Here is a 25,850-nt window from a genome sequence, read left to right on the forward strand (position 1 = left end):
TCTCCCGCCTTGCTGCTGCAGTTGTTGTCCTGCCATTTCACGAAGGAAGCGGGTGTTGTCAGCGGTCGTGGTGACCAGGGCAGCGATAGCCTCGGCCAGCGTGGGTGGAACCGGTGGTGGATTTGGTGTATCTTCTTGGCCACAGGAGGTTCCCGCGCCGTCATGTGCACGAGTTTGAGATGGCATCTGAAGCAAAGAAATATTTGGAAAATATCACATGTTGATACATACCATCATTTTACATTACTTAAGAGGTAATGTTACAAACTCAATGTACAACATGATATCATTACCTATTAACATTATTTTTAAACTATACTACTAGTAGTACTTATTATCCTTAGCAGCTTCGTTGTCGGGTGTAGGAGTCCATTCATCAGCCAGGTTCATTGAAGGAAGGGGCTTGAAAAGATCCAGTTCCCCACCAAAAGCTTCACCTACTGTTCCAGAAGGTCTAGCTCCCATTCCGACAGGGTCTGCAGGTACATCAGGATGCAGTTGCGAATACAATTCATGAACTTCCTCATGCAATGTATTGCAGTACACCTGCAAGTTATCCACGGCCGTGCTAAGCTCCTCCACATGGGCTCGAGCTTTGGCCTCTCGGTCCCAAGCAATGGAACGCGAGTTGACGGCCCAATCGAGTGCCAAATCTCGTTCGGCAAGCTTGTCTTGCAGATGCCGGATGTCAGTTCTTAACTCATTTATGCGTTGACCATCCTCGACCCACACACTGTTCCTGTGATGGAGCTCCGTTCGAAGCTTCTCTACCTGAGCTTCTTGATCTCCAATGGGATCATTGCTGCCGCTGCTACTATCCTCATGCCTTGGAGCTAGCTGATGGCGAGGCACGCCAATTGGTCCGGTGGACTTGCGCGCGGTTTTCCTTGTGCGCGGCGGCATATCTCCATAAGGGGGAAAATCTTATTAGTATAGTTTTTAACATGATGCATGCATAATTACATAATCAACCTTAGTTGATTCACAACCTTCTATACATTGCACTCTACTATCTGGTCTTAATATAAGTATTTCAGAAGGTAGTTAGATAAGAAGGAAAGAAATTTTCTTAGATAAGTCTTTGAAAATTATTTTTGAAAATGCCTCATAACATCTGCAGAGATGGGCTTTGCTCCGATACCAGCTGTGACAGAACCTCCCAAGTCATTAGGCCCACCTACAGTTGTCCTTGTCCATCGGACCTCAGACAATCCTGCAGGTGCACCTGACCACTTGACAAGTTCGGTATCTGTATTCTTTACTTTGCCCAAGAGTGTTTCACTCGTCACGCAGATATTACAACACATCGGAGGAACGAGTATGCGGAAGCAGTTACAATAACTTTATTTTATATTAAAGTAGAGAAAAAGTAGTATTATTACACACCAGTAATTATAAAAGTGCTGGAGTAATATTATTACATAACTTGGGAGGCAAAAACCCCTCCCGATTGTCGGCGTTTCGAACCCGGGGGGTCCCTGGACCGATGAGTAAATTATTGCCGCGTGCCCCAGCCCAGATGGGTCGGCGCGAGACGGAGCGCGAAGGGGGGAGGCAGCCGGAGGGAGACGGGCATGAGAGGTGGAATCCTGCGGCCTTCGTGTTTGTCCCGCGCCCTGGTCGGGTGCGCTTGCAGTAGGGGGGTTACAATCGTCCACGCGGGAGGGAGCGAGCGGCCTCACGCGAGCGCCGTCCCGTCCTTCCCCGCGCGGCCAACCCTCTGTAAGAGGGCCCTGGTCCTTCCTTTTATAGGCGCAAGGAAAGGATCCAGGTGTACAATGGGGGGTGTAGCAGTGTGCTAACGTGTCTAGCGGAGGAGAGCTAGCGCCCTAAGTACATGCCATCGTGGCAGCCGGAGAGGTTTTGGCACCCGGTTCATGTGGTGTCGTGGCCGTCGGAGGAGCGCTGGAGCCTGGCGGAAGGACAGCTGTCGGGGCTGTCGATTCCTTGCTGACGTCCTCTTGCTTCCGTAAGGGGGCTGAGAGCCGCCATCGTCATAGAGCATGCAGGGTGCCATCATTACTTGTCTGGCGGAGCGAGCCAGATGGGACGCCGGTCTTGTTCCCTGTAGCCTGAGTCAGCTTGGGGCGGGGTAATGATGGCGCCTCCTGTTGACGTGGTCGGTCCGTGTCCCAGGTTGGGCGATGTGGAGGCTCCTCCGAGGTCGAGGTCAAGTCTGTCTTCCGAGGTCGAGTCCGAGCCCCCGGGTCGGACGAGGCGGAGACCATCGGCTGATGCCAGGGCTGAGTCCGAGCCCTGGGGTCGGGCGAAGCGGAGTTCGTCGTCCTTCGGGGCTGAGCCCGAGTCCGAGCCCTAGGGTCGGGCGAAGCGGAGTTCGTCGTCTTCCGGGGCTGAGCCCGAGTCCGAGCCCTGGGGTCGGGCGGAGCGGAGTTCGTCGTCTTCCGGGGCGGAGCCCGAGTCCGAGCCCTGGGGTCGGGCGAAGCGGAGTTCGTCGTCTTCCGGGGCTGAGCCCGAGTCCGAGCCCTAGGGTCAGGTGGAGCGGAGTTCGTCGTCTTCCGGGGCTGAGCCCGAGTCCGAGCCCTGGGGTCGGGCGAAGCGGAGTTCGTCGTCTTCCGGGGTTGAGCCCGAGTCCGAGCCCTGGGGTCGGGCGGAGCGGAGTTCGTCGTCTTCCGGGGCTGAGCCCGAGTCCGAGCCCTGGGGTCGGGCGGAGCGGAGTTTCCCATGGCGCCTAGGGCCGGACTTGGCTGCTGTCAGCCTCACTCTGTCGAGTGGCTCAGCAGTCGGTGCGGCGCAGGCGGCGCTGTCCCCTTGTCAGACCGGTCAGTGGAGCGGCAAAGTGACTGCGGTCACTTCGGCTCTGTCGACTGGAGGGCGTGCGTCAGGATAAAGGTGTCAGGCCACCTTTGCATTAAATGCCCCTGCGATTTGGTTGGTTGGCGTGGCGATTTGGCCTAGGTTGCTTCTTGGTGAAGACTGGGCCTCGGGCGAGCCGAAGGTGTGTCCGTTGCTGGAGGGGGGCCTCGGGCGAGATGTAGATCCTCCAGGGTCGGCTGCCCTTGCCCGAGGCTGGGCTCGGGCGAGACGTGATCGCGTCCCTCGAATGGACTGATCCTTGACTTAGTCGCACCCATCAGGCCTTTGCAGTTTTGTGGTGATGGGGGTTACTAGCTGAGATTTAGGAGTCTTGAGGGTACCCCTAATTATGGTCCCCGACACCGATAATTAGTAAAAGTTTTTTTAAAGGAGGACACTTCCTCCCGAGGCTTCAGTCTTGGCTTTCTTCTTTAGGCACCACCTTGGAACAAAAGCAACAAATTTTGTTGCTTCCTCACCTAAAACAACATGGGACAAAGCCCTGAGTATGAAGTGTACTTTCGCAAGTCCTACCCATCAAAATAAAAGACTCTCAAGGATATGTTGGCCTTTGGGAATCAAGGTATGGCTTATCAATAATCAAAGACTCTGTTTGCAGAAATGCTTACTAATAGTGGATCCTTAAAAGTCCACTTTTATTAGCAAGTTAAGTCATTACCTCAGCTCTAGAGTTCTTTCTACCCTAGTTCATGCACTTGACCTATACTAGCCAATTTCTTATCAACCCTTCTTGTTCACTGGATTGCTACGTGTAGGTCAGTGACCAAGTCTTCATGTCCGAGAAGTAACGGCGATCCAAATCGATTAATACTCAGCTGAGGATCTCCAATCACACGACATATGTAGCACTTAACCCTTGCATATGTCAACTCGCCACCTGGGTTCTTAAGACCAGATCAGGTTCACGCCAACCGAGAGCATAGATACACCACTGTCCAACCTCTTGCTATGGAGGGTACACGCTACTCTCGCCATCTCTCCACTCCCATTGCGTGTTATCTTATTCTGGTATTAGTCTGCCCGAGGCAAAGCTTACCCATGATGAGGCATGTGACCAGTTAAAAGGTCCTTGATCATCAAGCCTAGATCGAGACGGTCCTTAATCGACTCAAACGGAGACACTACACCGAGACTCTCTTCTCGTGCAAGTCACCCGCCCAGTCTCAGCTTTAACATTTCAAACCCAAAGTTTGGTACCTGGCAGAGGTACATCTTTTCCGATGTTGAACCCATCATGGCCATGACGGATCCACCATCAAGTTTTATTTTGAAAACATCCCACCCACTTGAAGCATCATCTTTTGTTAAAACAAAACATTTTGTTTTTCTAGAGCGAGGCTAAGCATAAGAAAAACCTTTTTGTAAAACAGGGGATCAAGGAAAGGTAATCAAATTCTCAAGGAAGGAAATGCAGCAGTTTGTTTAGCACACAACTCCTATCACCTAATTCATCAAGCAAGTGAGAAAGATTTTAAAATAGCAAGGAGGTGGCAAATACACCGGGGCTTGCCTTGTGTTATAGGTGAGTCAGGCTCTGCTCCACAGATGTCAAAATAAAAGCAGTTCCCTGCCTGAGGTTCTTCAGGTGGTGGTGGTGTAGTCCTTGCTTCTTCAACTTCTATCTCTTCTTCGTTTTCTATATATAACCATATATATAATCATGAATGCTCATGTAATGCTCATCAAAATGCAAATATAATAAAAGTACATTATCTTAGGTCTTGAATATAATTTTCCTTCACGGATCTCCGGGAAACTAGGGTTTTTGGAGTCTATAGTGAAGTTCATTGGCAGGAGACTAGGGTTTTGGGTTCTAGGTACCAAACATGGTCCAATTCATACCAAACTTTACCCAAGGCTTCTAAATAATATTTAAAGCTTTTCTCAAAAGTTTGGTGATTTTTGGGATTATTAATTAACTTCTAAAATTCCAGGGGTATGGGTTTTGGCTAATTTAAAAATCCCATAATTACCTATTTGAACTAAAAATCATGAAACTTAACGACCGGTGCTTTAATTTGACTGAGACCTAATTCAACCCTTAACAAGTGTTTCCCCTCAATCAATTTCACTAGCGGAGCTCTAAATCATCCAGTCCATGGAGATAGCGCAGACAACAAGTGAACAACCGTGTTCCCGGTGATCTAGGGCAGTCTAGCTCAATCGAACTGGTCGAGGAGCATCAGGAGAACCTAAGGATGCTGAAACAGGAGAGCAGGGAGCACGAACAGACCTGGAACAAGCTAGCCACGGTGAGGGCTCTTTCACGGTGGCGGAAAACAGATTTGGGGAGAAAGAGAAATTGGAGAGCTATGGTGGCTAATCGGAGGTAGGAGCGGGTGCTCTGGCTTCGTGATCATCTAACGGAGCTAGCGGCGTGCTTAATTTATAGTGTTCAAGGGCGGTGGCCTCCAATTTTGGAATGGTGCGCTGGCGGTCGGAGAGGAAGAAGATCGCTGGTGGCACAATCGTGGCGTTCACCGGTGCAGTGGTTCAGAGAGGGTAAGCTTAAGTGTGCCACGGTTACTACCACGTAGGGTAGGGTCACGACGTGGCATAATTGAGGTCGCCGAAGTGTCCACGATGACACTGGCGGTCCGGCCACGTCGCAACAACTACAGGCACAGTGATAAGCTTCCCCTGCGACCCTATCTGCCTCTCCACGAGATCTTTCACCTCCCCGTGAATATCCACAGCGTGCCCAGCACGAATCCCAGCGACCGGCGCAAATCCGGACGCGCGGATCACCGGCGGCGAGGGGGACTGAACCCTGGGATATTTCAGTGGCACTGTACCATTGAAGACCTGATTCAGAACGCCTGACAGAGCAACTTGCAACGCCAAGATCTTAGATTTTTGCATGAGAATGTGTTAATCTCTCTATAACAAATTTGTAGCTCAACAATCCATCTTTAATTCGACTATAGCAACTATCCTTAATCGAGCACTAGATCCTACCCAAACTTGATCCCAAAGTTCGGCTAGTGGCACTGGTGGCCATGTTTCAGTTTCAAAATCGACTGACAGCCCAACTTTGTGCTTATTTTTCTCCAATTTCTATTCAGCACCAGTGCTCAATCACTTAATCAAACTTGTTCTCCCATGATAGTTCTACAACTTTGCTATATTGATTTTGAGTAAAAACTTCAAGAATCCTGAGATGTAGGGCTCCCAAGTCAGCCTCAATCAATTGTATTTCAGACTTAACCATATGATCACTAGAGTGGCCTTTTTGCATTTAGGCCCAAATCTCATGGTTTCTTTTGTAAATCTTCAAATATGTGAACCACATGACTTAAGGTACCCTAATTCTATGGTTTTTTCACTTAGGTCCAAAAGTGTGCAAAATTTACATATAACCCCCTAGGGTTTCAGTCTAGGGTTTTCCAGGGATCTATTTAGGGTTTTTGGTACTTCTAGGGTTTGGATGCCACTTAAGTCCATTAATGGTGACATTTTATGATCATTATAAATAAGTTTTGAAGTTTTCTCTTATTTAGGTTTTCTTTACTCTTTTAAGCCTAGTTTAGGGTTAAGTACCCTACTCTAAGGTTTTACCCATGACCAGTCACATCAATACAACTTGTTTGAAATTTTTGCGTAGTGAATGCATTCTAAGTGTAACAATCACATGATATGCTGATGCTCATGATGTTATGCTCAAGTTTTAGTGGTAGTAACACCAGGGGTTTTACAGTTGTAGATGAACTTATCCACCTGACAAATGATCAACTGGGCAAATTAGTTAGTCCATAAGGTTTGTGATGGTTGTCAAACAACAAAATCGATTATAGGAAATGTTGAGGCCATTTCCCTTTCAGAAGGCATCAAACTCCTCCGAGAGGTCCACAAAAACATCTGTGGTTCTCACTCAGGCCCAAGAGCCCTCGCTGCTAAAGTCATGCACCAAGGGTTCTACTAGCCAGCCATTGTGTGCATAGCAAACCATGTAGTCCGCTCATGCAAAGCATGCCAAAAATTCTCACATCGGGCAGACGTGCATTTGCAGTTCATAAAGCTAATTGCCCACACTTGGCCCTTACAGTGATGGAGCCTCGACATAGTCGGATCACTCCCCACTGCGTAAGGAAACCTCAAATACGCATTTGTCATGGTGGAATACGTCACCAAATGGAATGAATCTAGGGTCGTATCCATAATCACAGCGAAGATAGCACAAAAAATCTTATGCTAGAAAATTGTCTATCATTTTGATGTCCCTCTGAAATGATCGTAGACAACGGAAAGCAATTTGATAACCAAGACTTCCGAGAATTTTGCACCTCAATAGGTACACGTGTAGTCTTCGCATCAATTTACCATCCACAGTCCAATAGAGTCATGGAACAAGCAAATGGCAAAATCTTCACGACAATAAAAAAGAGACTGCTCAAAGACAAGAAGGGCAAGTGGGCAGAGCAGTTACCTGAAGTATTATGGGCACTAAACACAACGGAGTCCTGCGCGAAAGGTTTTACGCCATTTAGGCTGATGTATGGAGCTGAAGCAATGACTCCGTAGGAACTCAGATATGGCTCGCCCTGGTCTAACCCCAACGCGACCTAGAAATCAACGAGCTAACAGCAAAAGACCTCCTTAATGGAGACTAGGTTCTGGCCCTCGACGCATTGAACAAGTATCAAGCAATGACAAAAAGGTGGAGAGACAAAGTAGTCATTCCAAAAGAATTCGAATAAGAAGACCTTGTCCTTATCAGGACAGCAAGAACAGAATCCAAAGACAAACTCAAACCAAAGTGGGAAGGTCCATTCATAGTCAAGAAAAAGATGTCTTTGAACTCCTACAAGATTACAAGGAAAACAGGCAAAGACCTCGAACATTCTTGGAATGTAGACAACTTGAAAATACTGCCAGTAAGACAACACACCGCCAGGGCCTTCGCGCCCTTGTAAAGATAACTCTGCATACAATTTTTTGACCACGCCAACACTCTTTTCCTCGCAAGGGGTGAGGTTTTTAATGAGGTGTAGACATGTAATAAAAATAGGAAACCCCCCTACAAAATAATTATAGCATAAACGTCGAAAAAGGCCCCAAGGATGGCCTTCGTTATTCGAGGAAAAGTGAAGTCAACACACCCGCAGATCGAAGACAGTCGTCGTGTGCAACAAAACCGAGCAAAAGGAAAAAGTCGCCCAAGGGTGCATTCGGTTTAGCACAACAAGTGCGCGAAGACACCCACAGGTCCGAAGTCGTCCTAGAGACGCAAAACCAAGCAAAAGTCGTGTAATGGTGCAGCTGGTTTAGCACGCGAAGACCCTATAGGTGTGAAGCCATCCCAGAGACGTCTGTTTCTTGGCCTAAAGGCCATGCACATCCTAGGGGGTTGCTCGGCCCCTCCCTTGGCCACCGCTTGAGTCGTGGATAACTCCAATTCAAGTGGGGAGGATGAGGAGGACATTGCTCCCATACAAACAATGTATGGACTGACGACACGAACACGTGCACGATAACTAAATCTCTAAGTTTGTTCTTACCTAGTCAATTGTGTTTTAGAGCTTACTCTTGGTGCCATGAATGTTTTGATGATTAAGAACCTTATAGAGGACCAGTAAGGACTTGGGAAAGGCCAAGATTTCAAGGAGAAGGTAGGACATTCACAACAAGAGAAAGCCAAGTCTGACTCAACTTCGTCTCCACCTTGGAGTCCAGGACCAGTCTACACTAAAACGGATGCCCAGGGTGCATACAAACTCCGATTAGGTTGGGCTTTATATGGATCGAAATCTAAAGAGATGAGAATTCCAAACCAACTAGAACCACCTTAAAATTCACCCGGAGTCAATGGGAATCATCAAAACAAGTCACTATTTAGATTTTGTTTTGGTGCTGCGACACCGTCTGTTGGGCTATTAGGTCGTGTATCGTGTTGGATCCTATTAGGGGTGGGACCAGGGGTCACACACGCCCCTAACCTCTGTTTCATCAGCAGCTGGCACCACATTAGGTTTGGTTTTGCTTAGATCATATTTGTCATCGAATAGTGTTGTCATTCATCAGTTTGTGAGACCCAACTCGTAATCAACACAGTTTTGATTGCGTTCTTTCTGTTCTTGCTCGTGTTCTTGATTGCTCGTGTGTCACGGGTGATAACCGACGGAGCAGTGGTGTAGTGATTGCGAGGATTCGTTCGCTCGGAACCTTGGATCGTTAACATCGAGATCTCCACCCAATCAAATTATCGTACCTCATGAAAGATTGGGCCTTGCCCTCTATCATATTCTACTTCCATAATTATTGCTTCTATATGTGCTACTGTTCCAATGTTAAGCTTTTCCATTTCCCAGTATAACTCTTGCGATAATAGATGAACAGACACTGTATTTACTTGACATTTGCATCTTAGAGCATCAGCAACGACATTTTCTTTGTCTGGATGGTATTGGATATCCAAATCATAATCTTTGATTAGCTCAAGCCATCTTCATTGACTTAAAGTTAAGACCCTTCTACGTGAATATGTATTTTAGTCTTTTATGATCAGTGTAGATTTTGCACTTATTTCCAATCATATAGTGCTTTCAAATCTTCAAAGTGTGCACTACAACAACTAACTTCAAATCATGTGTTGTGTAATTCTTTTAATGCTTTCTTAATTTCCTCAAAGTAAAGGTATCACTCTACCCACTTGCATTAGAACGCAACTCAATCCCAAATGCGAGGCATCTCAATAAACATCAAACCCATTATGTATATGTAGCATTATTAACACGAGTGTCGTTGTTAGCCTCTTTGAGTTCTTTAAAGCATTTATAGCAATGTGCATCCCATTTGAATTATTTTCCTTTTTCCCAAAGTGAAGAGGTTTCACTATCTTGGAGAATCCTTCAATAAACCTTCTGTAAAACCCTAGCAATCTAAGAAAGCTTCTGATTTCTAGAACATTCTTTGATGGATTCCAGTTTAATACAACATGAACTTTGCCTGGATTGACCATTATTCCACCATCAATGATGGTACGACCAAGGAATACGACTTCCTTTAGCCAAAAACACACTTTTAGCACTTTGCATACAACTGATTGTCACGAAGTTTCTGAAGAATCAATCTCAAATGCTCTTCGTGTGCTTCTTCATTTTGAGAGTGTACCAGAATATCTTCTATGCATACAACCATAAACTTGTCGCGATACTCTACGAAACTTTATTCATCAAGTACATAAAGTATGCAGGAGCATTGGTTAATCCAAAAGTCATCACCAAGAAACTGTATAATCCATATCTTGTGGCAAAAACTGTGTTGGGAACATCCTCAGTTGATGGTAACCTGATCTCATATATATCTTTGATAATATCTTTGCACCTCTCATTTGATCGAACAAATCCTTGATTCAGGGTAGCAGGGACTTATTTTTTATAGTTACATCATTCAAGTCCATATAATCGATGCACATTCTTCTAGTGTCATCCTTTTCATCCATGAAAAAGACAAGAACTCTCCCAAAGTGACGAGCTTGGTTAGATAAACATTTACTTAGCAATTCCTCTAGTTTTTTTATTTAATTCACATTAATCCATAACATCCATTTTATAAGGTCTTTTTGATATGGGTGTAGTTTTAGGTAATAATTCAATGGAGTATTTAATGTATTGGTTAGGTGGCATACCTGGCGATTTCTCCGGTGACACATCTAGATAGTCACATACCACCTTTATCTCTGCTATGGACTTCAATATGATTCATTGTAGCATCTGCATCTGTTGTCATGTTGGTGCTGACTTCAAGTCTTTCTCCTTGAGGACTTGTTATTACAACTACTCTCTTGGCACATAATATCATTCCATCGCAATTTCATAGCATGTATATTCCGAGGATCACATCGATACCATTGGACCTTAGGACCACTAGATTGACTAGGAAATCTACTTCCATAATTTTAAGTTTAACTTGGGGGCAAGAGTGTGTAGATTGCATTTCACCTCTAGGTGAACTAACTAATAATTTCTTCTACATAAGGCATTTTGGTATGTTATGTTTTTCAACAAATAACTCAGTTATAAATGAATGTGATGCTCTGGAATCAAATAAAACTGAAGCAAGTATGGAGTTGATGAGAAACATACCAAGTACTACGTCTTGTGCCTCTTGGGCTGTCTTAGCAGTTACATGATTAAGTCAACCTCTACCGGGGTTCTGCTGGCCTTTGCCATATACACTATTATGAGCAGGCATGTTCTGATTAGGCCTCTGAATGTTGTTTCTTGATAGCATCTTAGGATTGCACTTTGAGCAGACATTAGCATAATGCCCAATCTCACCACATTTGAAACATCCAATAGGCTACACTGGGGCAACCTGATTATTGGCTCTTGTCGAAGTCTTTATGGTGCTACCCTAGGGATTATGCTGATATCCACTAGACCTTTGCCCTTGTTGATTGAATTTCAAGCCCTACTTCTGATTGTATCTCTGGCCTCGTTGACCCGAGCATTGCATTTGATTTTGATAATTTCCACTCTAACTAGCAGAGCGGGACTAAGAGCCTTGGGCATTGTTGTGATGGAGGTATTTCTACTTGATTGTCCCTGAGATTGAAATTTTGTTTTATGTTTGATCAACTCCTTCCTCTTGATTTCTAACCCAATTGCCTTGTTCAACAAGGTTTGGAAATCTTGTAAGTTATGGCTTTGAAGTTGATTGTTTAATGGACCAATCAATCCTTCCAAGAAACGCTCTTGGCACTTTTCATCGGCATCCACTTCCTTATGAGCATAGCAAGATAACTGGGTGAAGCGATCACGATATTCGCTCACAAACATGCTGCCCTAGGTAAGCGACAAGACTTCCTTCTTGTTTAACTTCATCACACCAGAGGGGATATGATAAGCATAGAAATTGTTCCAAAATTCCTACTAGGTGATGGTGTTGGCATCAACGTGGTTGTGGTATATGCATCCATCAGTTAGATGTTGCTCCCTCAAGCCTTCCTGAGGCATACAGAACTCTTTCTGTATCGGTGCACTGAGTAAACTCTAGCTTCTTGCTTATTACTTTAAGCCATATATCTTCATCCAAAGGATCAATCGAGAGAGAAAAGGTGGGAAAGTGATGGCTCATAAACTCTCTATGCATATCCATGACTTAGGGTGCATTTTGATTCTATTGTTATTGGTTTTGTTGCTGATGTAGTTGTTGGACAGAGACAGTGAGGTTCTGAAGCATTTGCATCTGAGCCGCGATAAACTACTCAATAGTCGGTTTTGGAGGGGTGGTGCCAACTATTGTCCTTGATCCTATCTACACCTAATCGAGTATTCACAATTTGGTTGGTTAGAGAGGTAAGTTCAGATAAGAAAGGATTCTATAAAAAAATAGGGGGGGCTTGCTTTGTGTGCCAGTTAACTTGATTTCATATTTAGTTATCAATTCCCTTGTGGCCATCATTCCACAAGACCTTTACAGATAATCATAGATCTAACTCAACATTTATTCATTTCACCACATCATTACATAAAGATAGCAACATCATTCTAGTATGCTTTTATTCAATGTTCACGATTCCCTATTATGGCTTAATGGAATCCTATGTGTGTACAAGCCCCCACATGATTATATGGGAATCTCGAGTGCCTCAATGAATCTACAGGTCTTCAACTAATTGTGGTTGGCCTTCATTTTCCAACTGAGCTCGTAGTTGAGCATTCTGCTACCTTAAGTCTTCGAGCTTAGACAAGGCAGCATCGTGCTCAGTGTTCAGAGTTGCAGTGTATTCCAGTAGAATTTCCATGTGGATGTTGTATTCCGCCACACCCAAGTTTATTAGGGTGAGGTTCTACCTAGCTTGGCATTATGGATAATATATGTAAGCAGTCTGGCTCAGAACATCACAATTGATAGTCATCCTGGCTGCATCATTGATCCCTGCATCAAAGTTGCCTCGGATGGAAAGAGCATAATGTCGGGCTTCCACCGTTCGGCCTCCAAGTCCATCGGGGCTAGAAACCTCGGTAGAGACAAGCCACTTGTTGGGGTAGAGCCTAGGTATGAATACTCCAATGTATGTCATTGTAACCTCTTCCAGTCCCAACATTGTTACTTGTGAGCAAGTGCCAGAACATGCGAGGGAATGACTAAGTCAGGACACTATTATAGTGGACAGTCCTCACCCATTCTGGTTGTGGGGCGAGCTCAGGCATTGGATTTCCTTGTGGGGAACCCTTCGGAAGCAGGAGCTATCGGTGCAGGTGCTTCTAGTGTAGGAGCCTCAGGAATGAGTGGCTCCGAAGACCTAGGTCCATCGATGTCGATGGGCTCCTCTTTATCTTCTTTGGAATCAACATCTTCATCATCTAGATCCTGATCATGTACCAAGATGTTGTCACCGGACGAGTTTGTCCCTTCTATAGAGACATCCTCATCCAAGAGTTGGTACTCGGAGTTGTCTTCGTCTTGAACCACAACTCCAGGGTTGATTGCTTCGGCAGACAACTCATATTGAGCCTCCTGTTAAAGCCGAGTCACCAAGTTCTAGTGGACCGGGTCTTTAGGGCTACACTTCATCCATGGGTTCATCATCTGACTTGAGAACCCAGTCATCATATCCTTCAGAATCATTCTTGACTGGGTTGTGCAAGGGTCCTGCCTCGCATGGCGATGGTGGTGGAAAAGCTCTTGTGCTTTTCCTAACAGTCCAACATGTATGTGCCATCTACAAGAAGGAAATGTCACCTTAGTTGAAATAAGAGAGACTAGCTTTTATAAAGTAGGTTTATAAGAGCAAAATAAGATATGTTTTGAACAAACTTGGCTTTCCATTTCTAACTAATTTAGTGACCTATGGTCAGCATATCTTTGATATCAGTTCTGTCACACCCGATTTTAGGGGCAAAACCGAATGCATAACATGTGTGTGTCAGGACCCATATCCACACATGTTGACGATACAAGTGCAATATATTAAATGGAGAAAATAAAACTTTATTACATCTGAAATGGACAGTAGTGTCTTAAAACATTATCTTTAACAAAAGACAGCGGAATCACGGGTAATCTCCCATAGAATGATGATTGGGCCATCGCTAGAACTAGAAACCATCATTGTCTTCATAAAAGTCTTCCTCTTCACATCCTTCTAATCAACAATGTTAGCAAGGGTGAGTACATTTATGGTTGGTATCCATGTGGATGTTTCTCGTAATATGCTCTAAGATGATACACTACCTAATGGACCAAAGACGGTATTGCAGTATCTCAACAGAGATTTTGAATGTTGATTTTTTTTATAGTTATAGTTGACTCAGGATAAAATTTAACATCAAAGCAAAGTCACTAGTTAGTCTACCAAATTATATTTCCAGGCATATGTGGATCGTCAAAAATAGAGTCCATTTATGTCCTAGACGTCAATTTTCGTATGTGTTGTTTGACTGAAGTGAACCCCGCTCAAACTAGATAATATTTGGATCTCCTAGATTTAGATACCCTTAGGGCCTGTTCAGTTGTTACGGATTGGTGGGTCGGAACGATTTCTAACCGGATTACTTCTCTAATTTATATAAACTTTGATTAGCTGGAACGATTCCGGGTGCAATCCGACACAAACGAACAAGGCCTTACTGATCTTCTCGGCCTTTATGTGTCTAAGCACAGTTATATGCATAAAGGTCATGTCTATCACTGATATACTCTTGCTGATTTTTACTCTATCTCAAAATATAAAATGTTCTAACTTTTCTGTTTTTTTTTTTTTTTTGCTCCGTATGTAGATATACATTATGTCTATCTTCAAAAGCCAGAACTCCTAACAATTTTGAAACAGAGAGAGTAGTTGATAACTATTAACCTAGCTAAATCAAATTGCTTAGAAAAAAAATTAACCGTTAACTTTGAATATATTACTAATGTTTGGCTGTGATAGCAACAAGAGCATACTTCCACTGTAGGAGCTCTGCTAAATATGTCCTAGATACACTATAAAAATTTTAACGTCCAAAATATAGTTTAAATATATGTGGATCGAACTTTGTAATTTTTTTTTATTTTTCAAAAATGTTTATTGATCAAAGCTTATAAATTTTGCTTCTTCTCCGTGCGTATATTATTCAGCAAGCGAGGAAGCTGCTTCTCCCAAAAACAATGGGCCAGAAACAGAAAGGCTATGCGCGGTGCGGGAGCCATTCACCAAAAGAAAAATGGCCCAGAAACAGAAACACAATGCGCCGTGCGGTAGCCATTCACCCCGCTGCATGTGCGGACTGCCGACTGATAGTTGGCTGGCCTGCGTAGGTGCAGTGCAGTGGTGCACACAATCCAACCTGCTTGCTCGAGCACCAACACGGTATGATTCTAGCCTACTCGGTCATCGGTCATACGACTGGTACACACATCTGCAACAACACACTGGTACTAGTATTAGTAGTGATTTATTGAGCTCAAGCTATATAGCGAGGCAGTCCTCTATCGACTATCAATGTAGAAAAACAGGATTACACACTACTGATTTTAGATCACTAGGATTGCACATTTGCACACCCATTTTAGGTCACCAGGAGCCTAAGTACATCAACTGCTCAGTAAATTCAGCTATTCATCCAGCTACAAGGTCGCACTAACACATCTATCAAACACAAACAGTAATGATTAGAGTAGAGGCAAACGAGGTGACCGTCGATGGCCCAGCCGTTTTGCTGCGGCCATCGTTATTTTTCGCCGCGCGTTCGTCCCGTCGGCGAGGTTCCTTGTTAATTATTTTTCGCCGGTTCCGTAGACGGCGGTGACAGTTGATTTACCCTGGTGCTCCCTCCGCCGCCCTCATCCGTCCTCATATGTACACCAGTCCTAACAAAACACAGCAGATGAAGCAGGTGACCACCGGACACCGTCCACACCCCACGCGGACAACGATCAGCACGCGGGCACCAACGCCGGCGAGTCGCACGACGCGACCACATCGACCGCTGGGGTGCCTGTTTCCTCGTCGTCGTCTTCGGCGTCCCACAGGAAGCTCGCATAGGACCCGAGCACGTAGCTGCACCATCACAGCAGTACCATACCAATCAATAACCGATCGATGAACGAGTGAGGTATCACGGCGTGGAACTGGAAGCATCGGAGTAGTCCTCACCAGTCATCCGGGGCGGCCTGCACGGCGCGCTCGAAGTAGGCCGCGGCGCGGTCCTTCTCCTGGCGCGCCTCCCAGATGACGCGGCCGTAGAGGCTGAGCAGGTCGGCGTCCCCGGGGCACGCCAGCAGCGCGCGCGCGTAGCAGCCCTCGGCGCCCGCCAGGTCGCGCTCCACCTCGTGCAGGTACTTGCCGTAGTTGCGCAGCAGCAGCGGGTTCCCGGGATCCACCCGCAGCACGCGGCGGTAGTACTCGCCCATGTCACAGCCGCCGCCGCCGCCGCCGCCGCCACGGCCTCCGCTGCCGCCGCGGTGGCTGCTGCCGTTCCTGCCGGCGCCGGCGCCGTCGAGGCCTGCTGGCGCCTTGCTGTTGTCATCCTGGCGCTCTTCCTCGTCGGCCACGATAATGGCGGGGATCGGAGCGTGGCGGACGAGGACGGCGGATCTCGCGAAGTAGGCGACCTCGGCGTCGGACCTGGCTCGGCGGAGCGGGAGGCCGCGCGGGGACGCGGCAGCCGAGAGCGGGGTGAGGTGTGGGGGTGGTGGCGGGAACCTGGCGGTGCGGGAGCGGTGGGGGCGGCCGGCGGAGAGGGAGGCGGAGCGGGACAAGGTGGCTGCTGTGGCTTCCATTGTTTGGTAGGCAGAGATCAGGGCCTAGGCCTCGGGGCTCGGGCGGTGGCGGTGATGGAGGATTGGCTTCTCTTCTCCCCCGCCTTGTTTCGTTGTGTTGTTTTATAGCAAGACAAGGGACGGAAGATGAAGGCGACGACGGAATAGAAGGCTTGGCATGTGACGGCGAGATTGACGGCGTCGGCAACCGCGGGTCATGTGGGACGCATCACGCACGGCGAGGCGGGGAGGGGGAAGCGTAGGGAGAGGAGGGGCACGTGAAGCGGGGGGCCACGTGTTGGGGCCACCGTAAAAGTCGCGCCACCAGGCATGCACCGATGACGATAGAGAAGGACTCGCCGGCCCGACCGTGCGGTGCGCGCCTGGGCGGGGTGCGTGCAATGCATCTGCAGCTGGTGGTGGGGCTGGGCCGCCGCTGGTTTACCCAGTTCCCCGGCCGCCCAGCCGCGGTTCTGGTCTCGGACGGAACCTTGCATGTAACAAGAGGCAGACTAGCCAACAAAACTGTTGCTTGTTTTTATTTTGGAAGCTAAATGTAATCCTGTTCGTGCCTCTAGCCCTCTACTACTACGAGTACATGAAGATGCAGGCTTGCAGCACGCCAGCACCCTCGCAGTGAAGATACACGAACGGCCGGTTTTTTCTCTCAAGTTTTGCCTAGTCACATAGGAGTACAAATGTACGTGGTGTGCAGATGTGTTTAGCTGTTGCAAAGGCATGGCCGTGCATCGACAAATTAAAGAGTCGTCGTTACACGGTGCGTCCGGTGCACTGCAGCGCTGGTGACATCTACACTACACTACACGTCGCTTTACCTTTTTTTTTCGTCGCAAAGAAACAAGAGCCCCAAATACGTTTGGACGGACGGCCGACAGCGCTTCCGATTGCGGCGCATGCACGTCCAAGTCGAAACAGACAAGAATAATGCAGGTCCGTCGATCTATGGGCCGATCCATATCCACACATACACCTCGTGGTGACGTCATGCATGGGCCCTGTTCAGCGAACCAGACAATTTAGGCAGGAGTAATATATAATTTTAGTTTTGACGATAAAAATATTAGATGAAAACATATATTTGATAAAATCTGATCTACATTAATAAAAAATAATTAATAATTATTTCTGTAGTTGGATGAGGATAAAAAAAACCTATAATACTAAAGAGAAATTATAAAATAGTAATTAAATTATATTAACTACTTGTACAAGTATTGTCTTAATTATCTAAAAGTTCAGCTGACTAAAATATAGGAGAAGTGCTTATAGGATTTAGCATCTCTTTAGTGTCGATCAACAAAGTGCTATACAAGTATACGTAAGCAAGTTAGGCTTTCTGTTTTATGAATCTATCATCTCGGCGTTACCTATTGTCACGCATATTGTTCAGAATCGTATAATCCCACGAAACAACCTGTGATAAAACTCGCCTTTGCCTATTCTGATATTGTCCATAATCAAAAAATTGAATTAGTAACTGAGAATTAGAGAATAGATTCAGCGGCTGCAAAAATCATGTTTAGTAAAAAACGGAAACAGACAGCGCCATATACTGTTGTAATTAGGGACGGCAACGGTGAATTGCCCGCCGGGAAATAGCTCCCCGTCCCTGTTTCCGCCATGATTTTTTCCCGCGGTGATCCCACGAACGCTTGTGGGGAACATTTCTTTCCCATCCCGTTCTCCGTGGGATAAATCTCCAACGGGCATCACCATCCCCATTTAAATTATAATTAAGACATACATTCTTTGTTATTAATATTAAAAATTGTCATTTATACACATCGTCAGATTTAAGAAATCATTATGCATACATCAAAATGAACACATTTATATAATTAGTGGTTTTTTGACACAGTAATTATTTATTTTTGTCGTTAATCTATACACAAAAACATAGTCGCGTGCAAGTTTAATGAGTCCACATGGAGAACGGGGATAGAGAATGCTTACCCGTCTCCATCCCCGTTTACCTGTCGAAGGCTAAATTTTCCCGTTTATATCCCGCGGGGGAAGTTTCTTCTCCATCCCATTCTCTAAGGGCTAGTTTGGGAGTCTCAAATCCGTAGGGGATTGGAGGGGCTAAAATCTCGTCCTTATTCAATTTTTAATAAGAAGGTGATTTTAGCTCATTCAATCCCCTCCGGGATTTGGACTTCTAAACTAGCCCTAATGAAGGAATTTCCCACGGTGAATCGAGGATCGGGTCCTCGTTGCCCTCTCTAGTTGTAATAGTATAATTGTTAAGAATTATGTAACCTTAGCTGGGCGCCCTTGCTAACACTGTGTCAATCTATAACCTGTAAACTCTCTCGATGATAGGCCTGCTGGAGCAGAAAGGCAAAATTGAACTCCTAGCAATTCATGGCATCCAACTGTTAGGCACACGTCAAAGAGACGGAGGGGTTTAAAGCATTTTTTCCTGACTTTATCGGCATCCAAAGTATTTTTTGACAAAAAGAAAAAAAAAAGGCGTAAAATAGTTTCCGAAATCTGAAATTGTTTTGTTAGAAACAGGATCTAAACACCACCGGCCATGGGCGGGTAAACCTCGGACTTTACCATGCAGGACAACTATAGTCTCCAGGACCACTGGGACGTCCTGCTGCAGTCTCCCACGTTGCTGCTAAGCTAGCAGCCTAGCACAAGAGAACCATCGTGCGACAGCTGTACGGAGCCATTCGTTAGAACTAGTTGGAAAATTTGCATGCGCGACACGTACGTACATGACGTGGTTGTAAGGATAGTCCACCCATGCCTCCTATCTTACAACCTGCGCCCACAAAGATGCATCATGCATTTGTCTTGGCCTGATCCGCTGATCGAAAGAGAATCTCCAATATACCTACACAGGGTCTATGCTATTTTTGAAAATATAAATACATTTAACTTTAACTATGTATTATATATTAATATTTATAATATATAATAAATATTGAAGTGACACAAGATAAAACTCTCATGTGACACGGTATATATATAAAGGGATAATTTATATGGCAAATACTAATACTGTCGTGATTAGGAGATGCAACTATCACTACCGGAATCGTATTCTTTGCTTAGTGTCTTCGAGTGTCTAAGACACTCGGCAAAAGCTATTTTACACTTGGCAAAACATTTGCCGAGTGTAACACTCGGCAAAAACACTCAGCAAATATTTTATCGGTAAAGTGTTCTTTGCCGAGTACTTTTTTCGGACACTTTGTCGAGTATCAAAAAGCACCCGGCAAAGAAAAACACTTGGCAAATTAAGAATCGAAAAAAGCAAAATATTTTTTTAAATTATAGGAACAACTCTCCAACCCTACCTATTATCTTAACCCTATTATTTTGCACTGTTATTTTGAATGAAATTTATATGTTTTGTAAATGGTGAGATTCAAACTCGCAACTTCTCTCTCGCGCATACACTCCAATACCACTACACTACTACACCAACTATGCCTATGTTACGTTTTCATTCCCCATGTACTATAATAAACCGAGAGTAATTTGATTATTTAAGGCACTAAATGAGTTCATTTGAAAATCTGACCAACTATAAAGTTCCATAACTTTTTGAGATCTACAAGTTTTATTTTAATAGTTTCTACGTTCGAGACCGTTTACAAAATTTGAAAACTTCACACGATTTTTTCAAAGATAAGATGATTTTAAATAAAAAAGTGTCAATTACAAAATTTCATTACATTTCAAGACCTACCACTTTTATTTTGGTGGTTTTTCCATCCGAGATAGTTTGAAAAATTCAAATTTCAAAATTCAAACATAGTTTTGCATAACAAGATGATTTCAAACCAAAACATTGTCAAACTACAAAGTTTCATAACTCTTCAATGTCTATAACTTTCATGTTGGTGGTTTTTTCTTTCGAGGTCGTTTTCAAAATTCAAATTTTACATTTTTTAAATTCAAACGTAGTTTTCGTTGACAATATGACTTCAAATGAAAAAGTTATCAAGATCTACAAAGTTTATTTTGGTTGTTTGGTTATTTGTTCATCTCACATGATGGTTCTAACAATATGCACAAATTCTATACATCTCTCTCGTAGTTTCATAAACTACGAGAGAGATATAGATTTTATAAACAAATTTATTTTTATTTTGTCATATGAAGAAATGTTCAATATATAAATTGTACATCATGATGAGATATACAAATTTGTAGTTGAAAACTTTTTCATTTGAATTAATTTACTGCTTTAAAATGTGATTTTTAAATTGTCTTTGCCTAGTGTTGGAAAAAAGCACTCGGCAAAGTGTCGAGTGTTGTATTTGTGACACTCGGCAAAGAGCTCTTTGCCGACTGTCAAAAAAAACTCGGCAAAAAAACTCTTTGCCGAGTGTCAAAAATAAATCGGCAAAGAGCTTCTTCGCCGAGTGTTTTTTTTACCGAGGTTTTTTTGTGTGGCACTCGGCAAAGAGCTTGTTTGCTGAGTGCAAAAAAAAAACACTTAACAAAGAATTTGGCACTCGGCAAAAAGCCAAATTCCGGTAGTGTATTAACCTTAGAGACCACAAACTTTATATGGGAGTTAACAACACTAACAAGATTAGAGACCGCAGCTCTAAGTTTAATAAAATAAAGGAGTATAGACCTTTCCTATTACATATAAAACTTTTTTTGTTTAATATATATAACCTCCTATCTTTAATGGTTAATATAATTAGGTATCATTAACTATTTTATAATAAATTTGCTTAGAGATATAAATGATGCTAAGATATTTTTAAGTTGAAGTATTCTTTATCAACTCAAACACGAATATCATAACGATATTTAAAAATAAAGAGAATATTTATACGTGTGCACTGCAACCATGATCGTCCTCCGTCCTACTCGCCACACATACTACTAGCTGCAAATATATACAAAACTTTATTTAGCGGTTATTTAGCACTAATGGCCCTTAGAAAATTGTGTTCTCCGCACATGTCCATCGGGCTCCACGCCAGATCCTGACGGTGAAGCTGGTATTAAGGACACGTGTAACCTGTTACAAAATATTACATATACGAACAGTCAAGGGTACGACAGTTTTTTTTCTAAGTGACACACACATTAAGATGCACCCCTTCACTTGTATATAAGTGTAATGATCCCTGAAATACAACTACTGCTGTCATTCTCTCAAATCTCGTTTTCACTGAATTACAACATGTTATCAGTCATGTGCTCTCCACCTAGCGAGAACAGAAGGCCATGACACTGTCATCAACGAGCGGTTCCAGAACGAACCTGTCCTAATATCCGTGATCACGACCAACGGAGGAAACACTGGCGGCGCTATCATCGCTGTCCGGACGCAAGAATTGGCGTCAGCAAGAACGTGTGGCGCATCACGAGGCATGTCATCCTCATCGCCTTCAAGACCGTGGCGTTCCACGGCCACATCGGCAAGGTCGAGGTTGCCGCCGTCTGCATTGTCAACGGCGTCATCGAGGGCCTCACCTTCGGCCCCCTGGTTAGTCGTACATTGCATGTCTCGTATGCATGCATAAGCATGGATGATTGATGTCAATGGCATGTAAAAACAAGGCAAGGTCTGAATTTTTTTTACTGCCATCATGATTCTCAATTTCTCATCAACAAAGAAAAAAGGACGTTCCAGGGTCCAAACCTACGTGGCAGCGACTGATCCTGTCACGCGGTTATGCTCGCGACGACCTCGACACTACCTCGCGCGGGTGCGGAAAGCCTCGGCTACGGCGGGCCCCGGCCATGCGAGTGACCCCGGCCTCGGGCACGCACGGCTCCGACGACACAGCGAGGCCCGGCCACGGATCGGCACGGGGTATGCGCGGCGTGGGCGGCCAGCCCTGGCCACGCGCAGGCAGCTGAGCCCCCGGCGTGGGCGGCCAGCCCTGGCCACGAGCGGGTGGCCAGCTCGGCCACACGCAGCCCAAGCGTCGAGACCCCAGCGCGGGCAGGCCTCGGCAACTGCGCCCCACAGCGGGCGGACGTGCTCCGGCCACGGCAGCCGCACCCCGGCGTGGGCCGCGTGGGCAGATAGGAGCGACCGATCATGCTAGGCGGCAGCGGCCCCTGCGCGAGAAGAAACGGACCCTAACCTGCCTCCTTTTTGTGCCGTGGACCAAGCCGGACACCATGGGCCATTTCGGCTAGATTGGGCCACCTGTGCCTTTTCATTTTTTATTTTATTTTCTGCAATTTCAGTCAAAAGATCTCGATGTTCATTCAAACTACTGTCTTAATCAGTGTTAGTGTGTCTAAATTTTAATATTTAGACTGCTGACGATATATGTAATTTCACATATTTTTCGACTTACTTTTGTTCTTGCATTCTTTTATGTTTGCATGGAAAACATAGCAAAGTCGAAACTTAACGGTACTCATGCAAAATAAGGTTGCATTTTTGGGGAAAGCATAGAGTGATGGGGCCCTAAGCACTGGCTGCGCTAAATTATTTATAGAGTTTAGTGGCCTAGAGACCGTGCTTTAGGGCGCATTTAAAATGCCTATCACTACGAGGTCTACATCTTTCGAGATGATTACCTATATGTGCTAACCCAAAAAGATCACGGACCACGTAGGCGTCGTGGGATATGTGAGCCACGTAGGATGTCGCGGTCACGCTGACGACTCAAAGAATTCTTTTAATTAAGTTCTACTTGATTAAATGACGAATTCTTGTAAAATATGATGCATTTCTTCAACTTGGGATTGTTAAACACATGATGGCACTAGCTTGAATCATGAGCTTTTCTAGGCATTAGGGAGAGATTTTAAGTAGCAAAAAGAATGACAGGAAATTATAATGAATGCAATAAGCATTCAGGCTCAGGATCACGTACTAAAACTGAACCTTTGGGTTCGAATGATTTGCAAGAAGTTGCAAATTGAATGCCATATGCATTTACTGTGAGGTGTCATCCAAATTAATCCTATGTGAAAGTACTAGAAAGAGTGGTTAAATGGAACACCACTCAACTCTCTTGCAACGACATTGTAAATAAGAGGGGGAGAAGTATGGTGACATATTCTAGGATTAAGATGCTTGCAAGCAGCTTAAAGCTAGACCTTCTCAGATAGTAAATGCAAACCAACTATTTGTTGGACACCTAGAGGATATGGATTATCCTGTGAATGGAAGACATTCACAACCTAGCTCAATACGCACTGATGAGGCTAGGTTATCAGAAGCCCTTGATTCTTGTTTTAGGATTTCACGAGGAATCATAAGGGTACATGAGAAAATGACTTCATGTCAACTGGAGAATTGTGTTATTTGAAAGCTACAAGTGTTGACATATACATATCAGCATATGTATATGTGCTCCAAGTGATACAAAAGACTATGGCCATAGCAGAGCACGAGTATGCTCAAACTGGATCTTGTTGAGTGATACAATGTTGAAGATAGCCTTGCTCACCGGAAAGAAGTGTTGAATTATTTCCACTTTATGGTATCTTACTTAGATACAAGTTTGTTTTTATAGACTTGGAAACAATGAGGTGGTGAGAAAGCATGGCTAGTAGAAACTGGGTTTTTACGCAAACCTAAGCATTATTTGAATGATATAAATTCTCCTACTTTGAATAGTAAAATTTCATTACAATAATATGGGCAGTAAATCATCTATCTATGCAGTTGATAGATGTAGCGACAACATATGCTTATGTGGTCACTATATTATGGTATTTGTGGAGTCTTGAATGATTCCACATACCTAATCATCAATCACAAATTTGCAATGCTTGAAAAGTCTTCGTGACTTAAAGCATCCCGATCAAATATGATACATTCGACCTAGTGAATCCTTCCTTCCGAAGGGATACACGAAGAATGGTATGTTTAGTGTAAATATGTGTAGCATATTTCTAAACATACATTACTTATCGATGGAGTTCAAGATAGAGGATATGAATTGAAAGAGATTTTCAATTCAAAGTAAACTCTCTTGAGTATCTTAGATACAAAGTTGTCTATATCCAACATATATTGAAGAAATTCAATATGGGGGAATCATTGTTATTTGATTCCTTCGAATCATGAGATGTGCTATTGTATATTGCAAGAGCATCTAACTGGATATTGCTTTGCAATGATTTGCTAGCTAACAACACATGAGATCGAGTTATGTTCTTTAAGAGTACTCATGATCTGGTTATGGTTGGATATACTGATCTTAGATATCTATAGAAGATCCCCAGGTACAAGATCAATGACATACTTCAAATAAGTTGGACCTACTGTTTGATAAATGTCAATCAACAGAGATTAATGGTCAATTACACTAATCATTCTGTAGCACACTTCGTCTGATTGTACATAATGATAAACTAAATACAGAGGGTATGTGGCGGTCATGATTTTCTATCACTAACCTTATTATCTATGAAGATAATTATACTTGTGTTGTTTAGATGAAAAACAAGTTACGAACTAAGTCTCTACCTTACTCCACATTTTTAAATGTGTTTGAGAGCAGGTATGGGATGACTTAGTGATTTACAAAGATCAGGGGGTTCCTCTTGATCGGAAGAACTTGCTTCTACATCATGTTGTATTCTTTTCTTTGCATGAGTTTTTCCCCTGTTTGGGTTTCTCATTCAAAGTTTTTAATGAGGCAACATCAACATAAGGTCTATGTTGTATCATATATTTTTCCCCGTAGGGTTTTTTCAAGGATGATACATTATGACATAGCTATTGTTGTATTTGAACTAGGTTATGAGTTTATCTCATAAGAGTTTAAATGGATCAACAATAGATCGTGACTATTCTCCTTATTTTTCCGTTGGGTTTTTAAAGAGACTCGACTGATGGGTTGATTTCTCAGATTTTCTGACAAGATTATCTTGGAGAAATATTGGCCTGGGTTATATGTCTCATCATTTATTTCCCCACAGGGGTTTTTTGAGATGACGACTTTAGACATATTATTGTTCTTTGGGCTAGAGGACCATGGGAGAACAATATCGTACCATGGTTCAATTGAATCATCGACCATTATCTATGAGGATAATTCAACTTGTGTTGTTCAGATGGAAACAGGTTATATCAAGAGCAACATTAATAAACATATTGCTCCTAAATTGTTTTATCCCCATGAACTTCAGGAAAATGGAGATATAAACATCTTGCAAACAAAGTCTTGTGATAATCTTACTGATTTATTCATAGAATCTCTACCATACTCCACGTTTCAGAAATGTGTTGAGGGAATTGGTAGAGAAGGCGTAAAGACTTGCAAGAATTAGGAGGAGTAGTTCTCTGTGATGTTTAACCTGTTTTGAACCATCTTATTACACTCTTTTCTTTGTATGAGTTTTGC

The 25,850-nt window shown here is 44.0% G+C and overlaps 1 protein-coding gene across 2 annotated transcripts; it reads right to left on the minus strand.

Annotated features, from left to right (window-relative positions):
- Positions 1-15,186: 15,186 nt before the first annotated feature.
- On the minus strand, positions 15,187-16,693 carry LOC100272480 (uncharacterized). Of its 2 annotated transcripts, XM_020547403.3 has the most exons (2): positions 15,920-16,693; positions 15,187-15,823 (listed from the first exon to the last, which is right to left on the minus strand). In XM_020547403.3, the coding sequence occupies exons 1-2, from the start codon at positions 16,543-16,545 to the stop codon at positions 15,700-15,702; spliced, it is 750 nt and encodes a 249-aa protein (XP_020402992.1). In that variant the 5' UTR covers positions 16,546-16,693; the 3' UTR covers positions 15,187-15,699.
- Between the last annotated feature and the right edge of the window lie 9,157 nt (positions 16,694-25,850).

This window comes from Zea mays, chromosome 1 (assembly GCF_902167145.1).
Source record: "Zea mays cultivar B73 chromosome 1, Zm-B73-REFERENCE-NAM-5.0, whole genome shotgun sequence".
Taxonomy (NCBI): Eukaryota; Viridiplantae; Streptophyta; class Magnoliopsida; order Poales; family Poaceae; genus Zea; species Zea mays.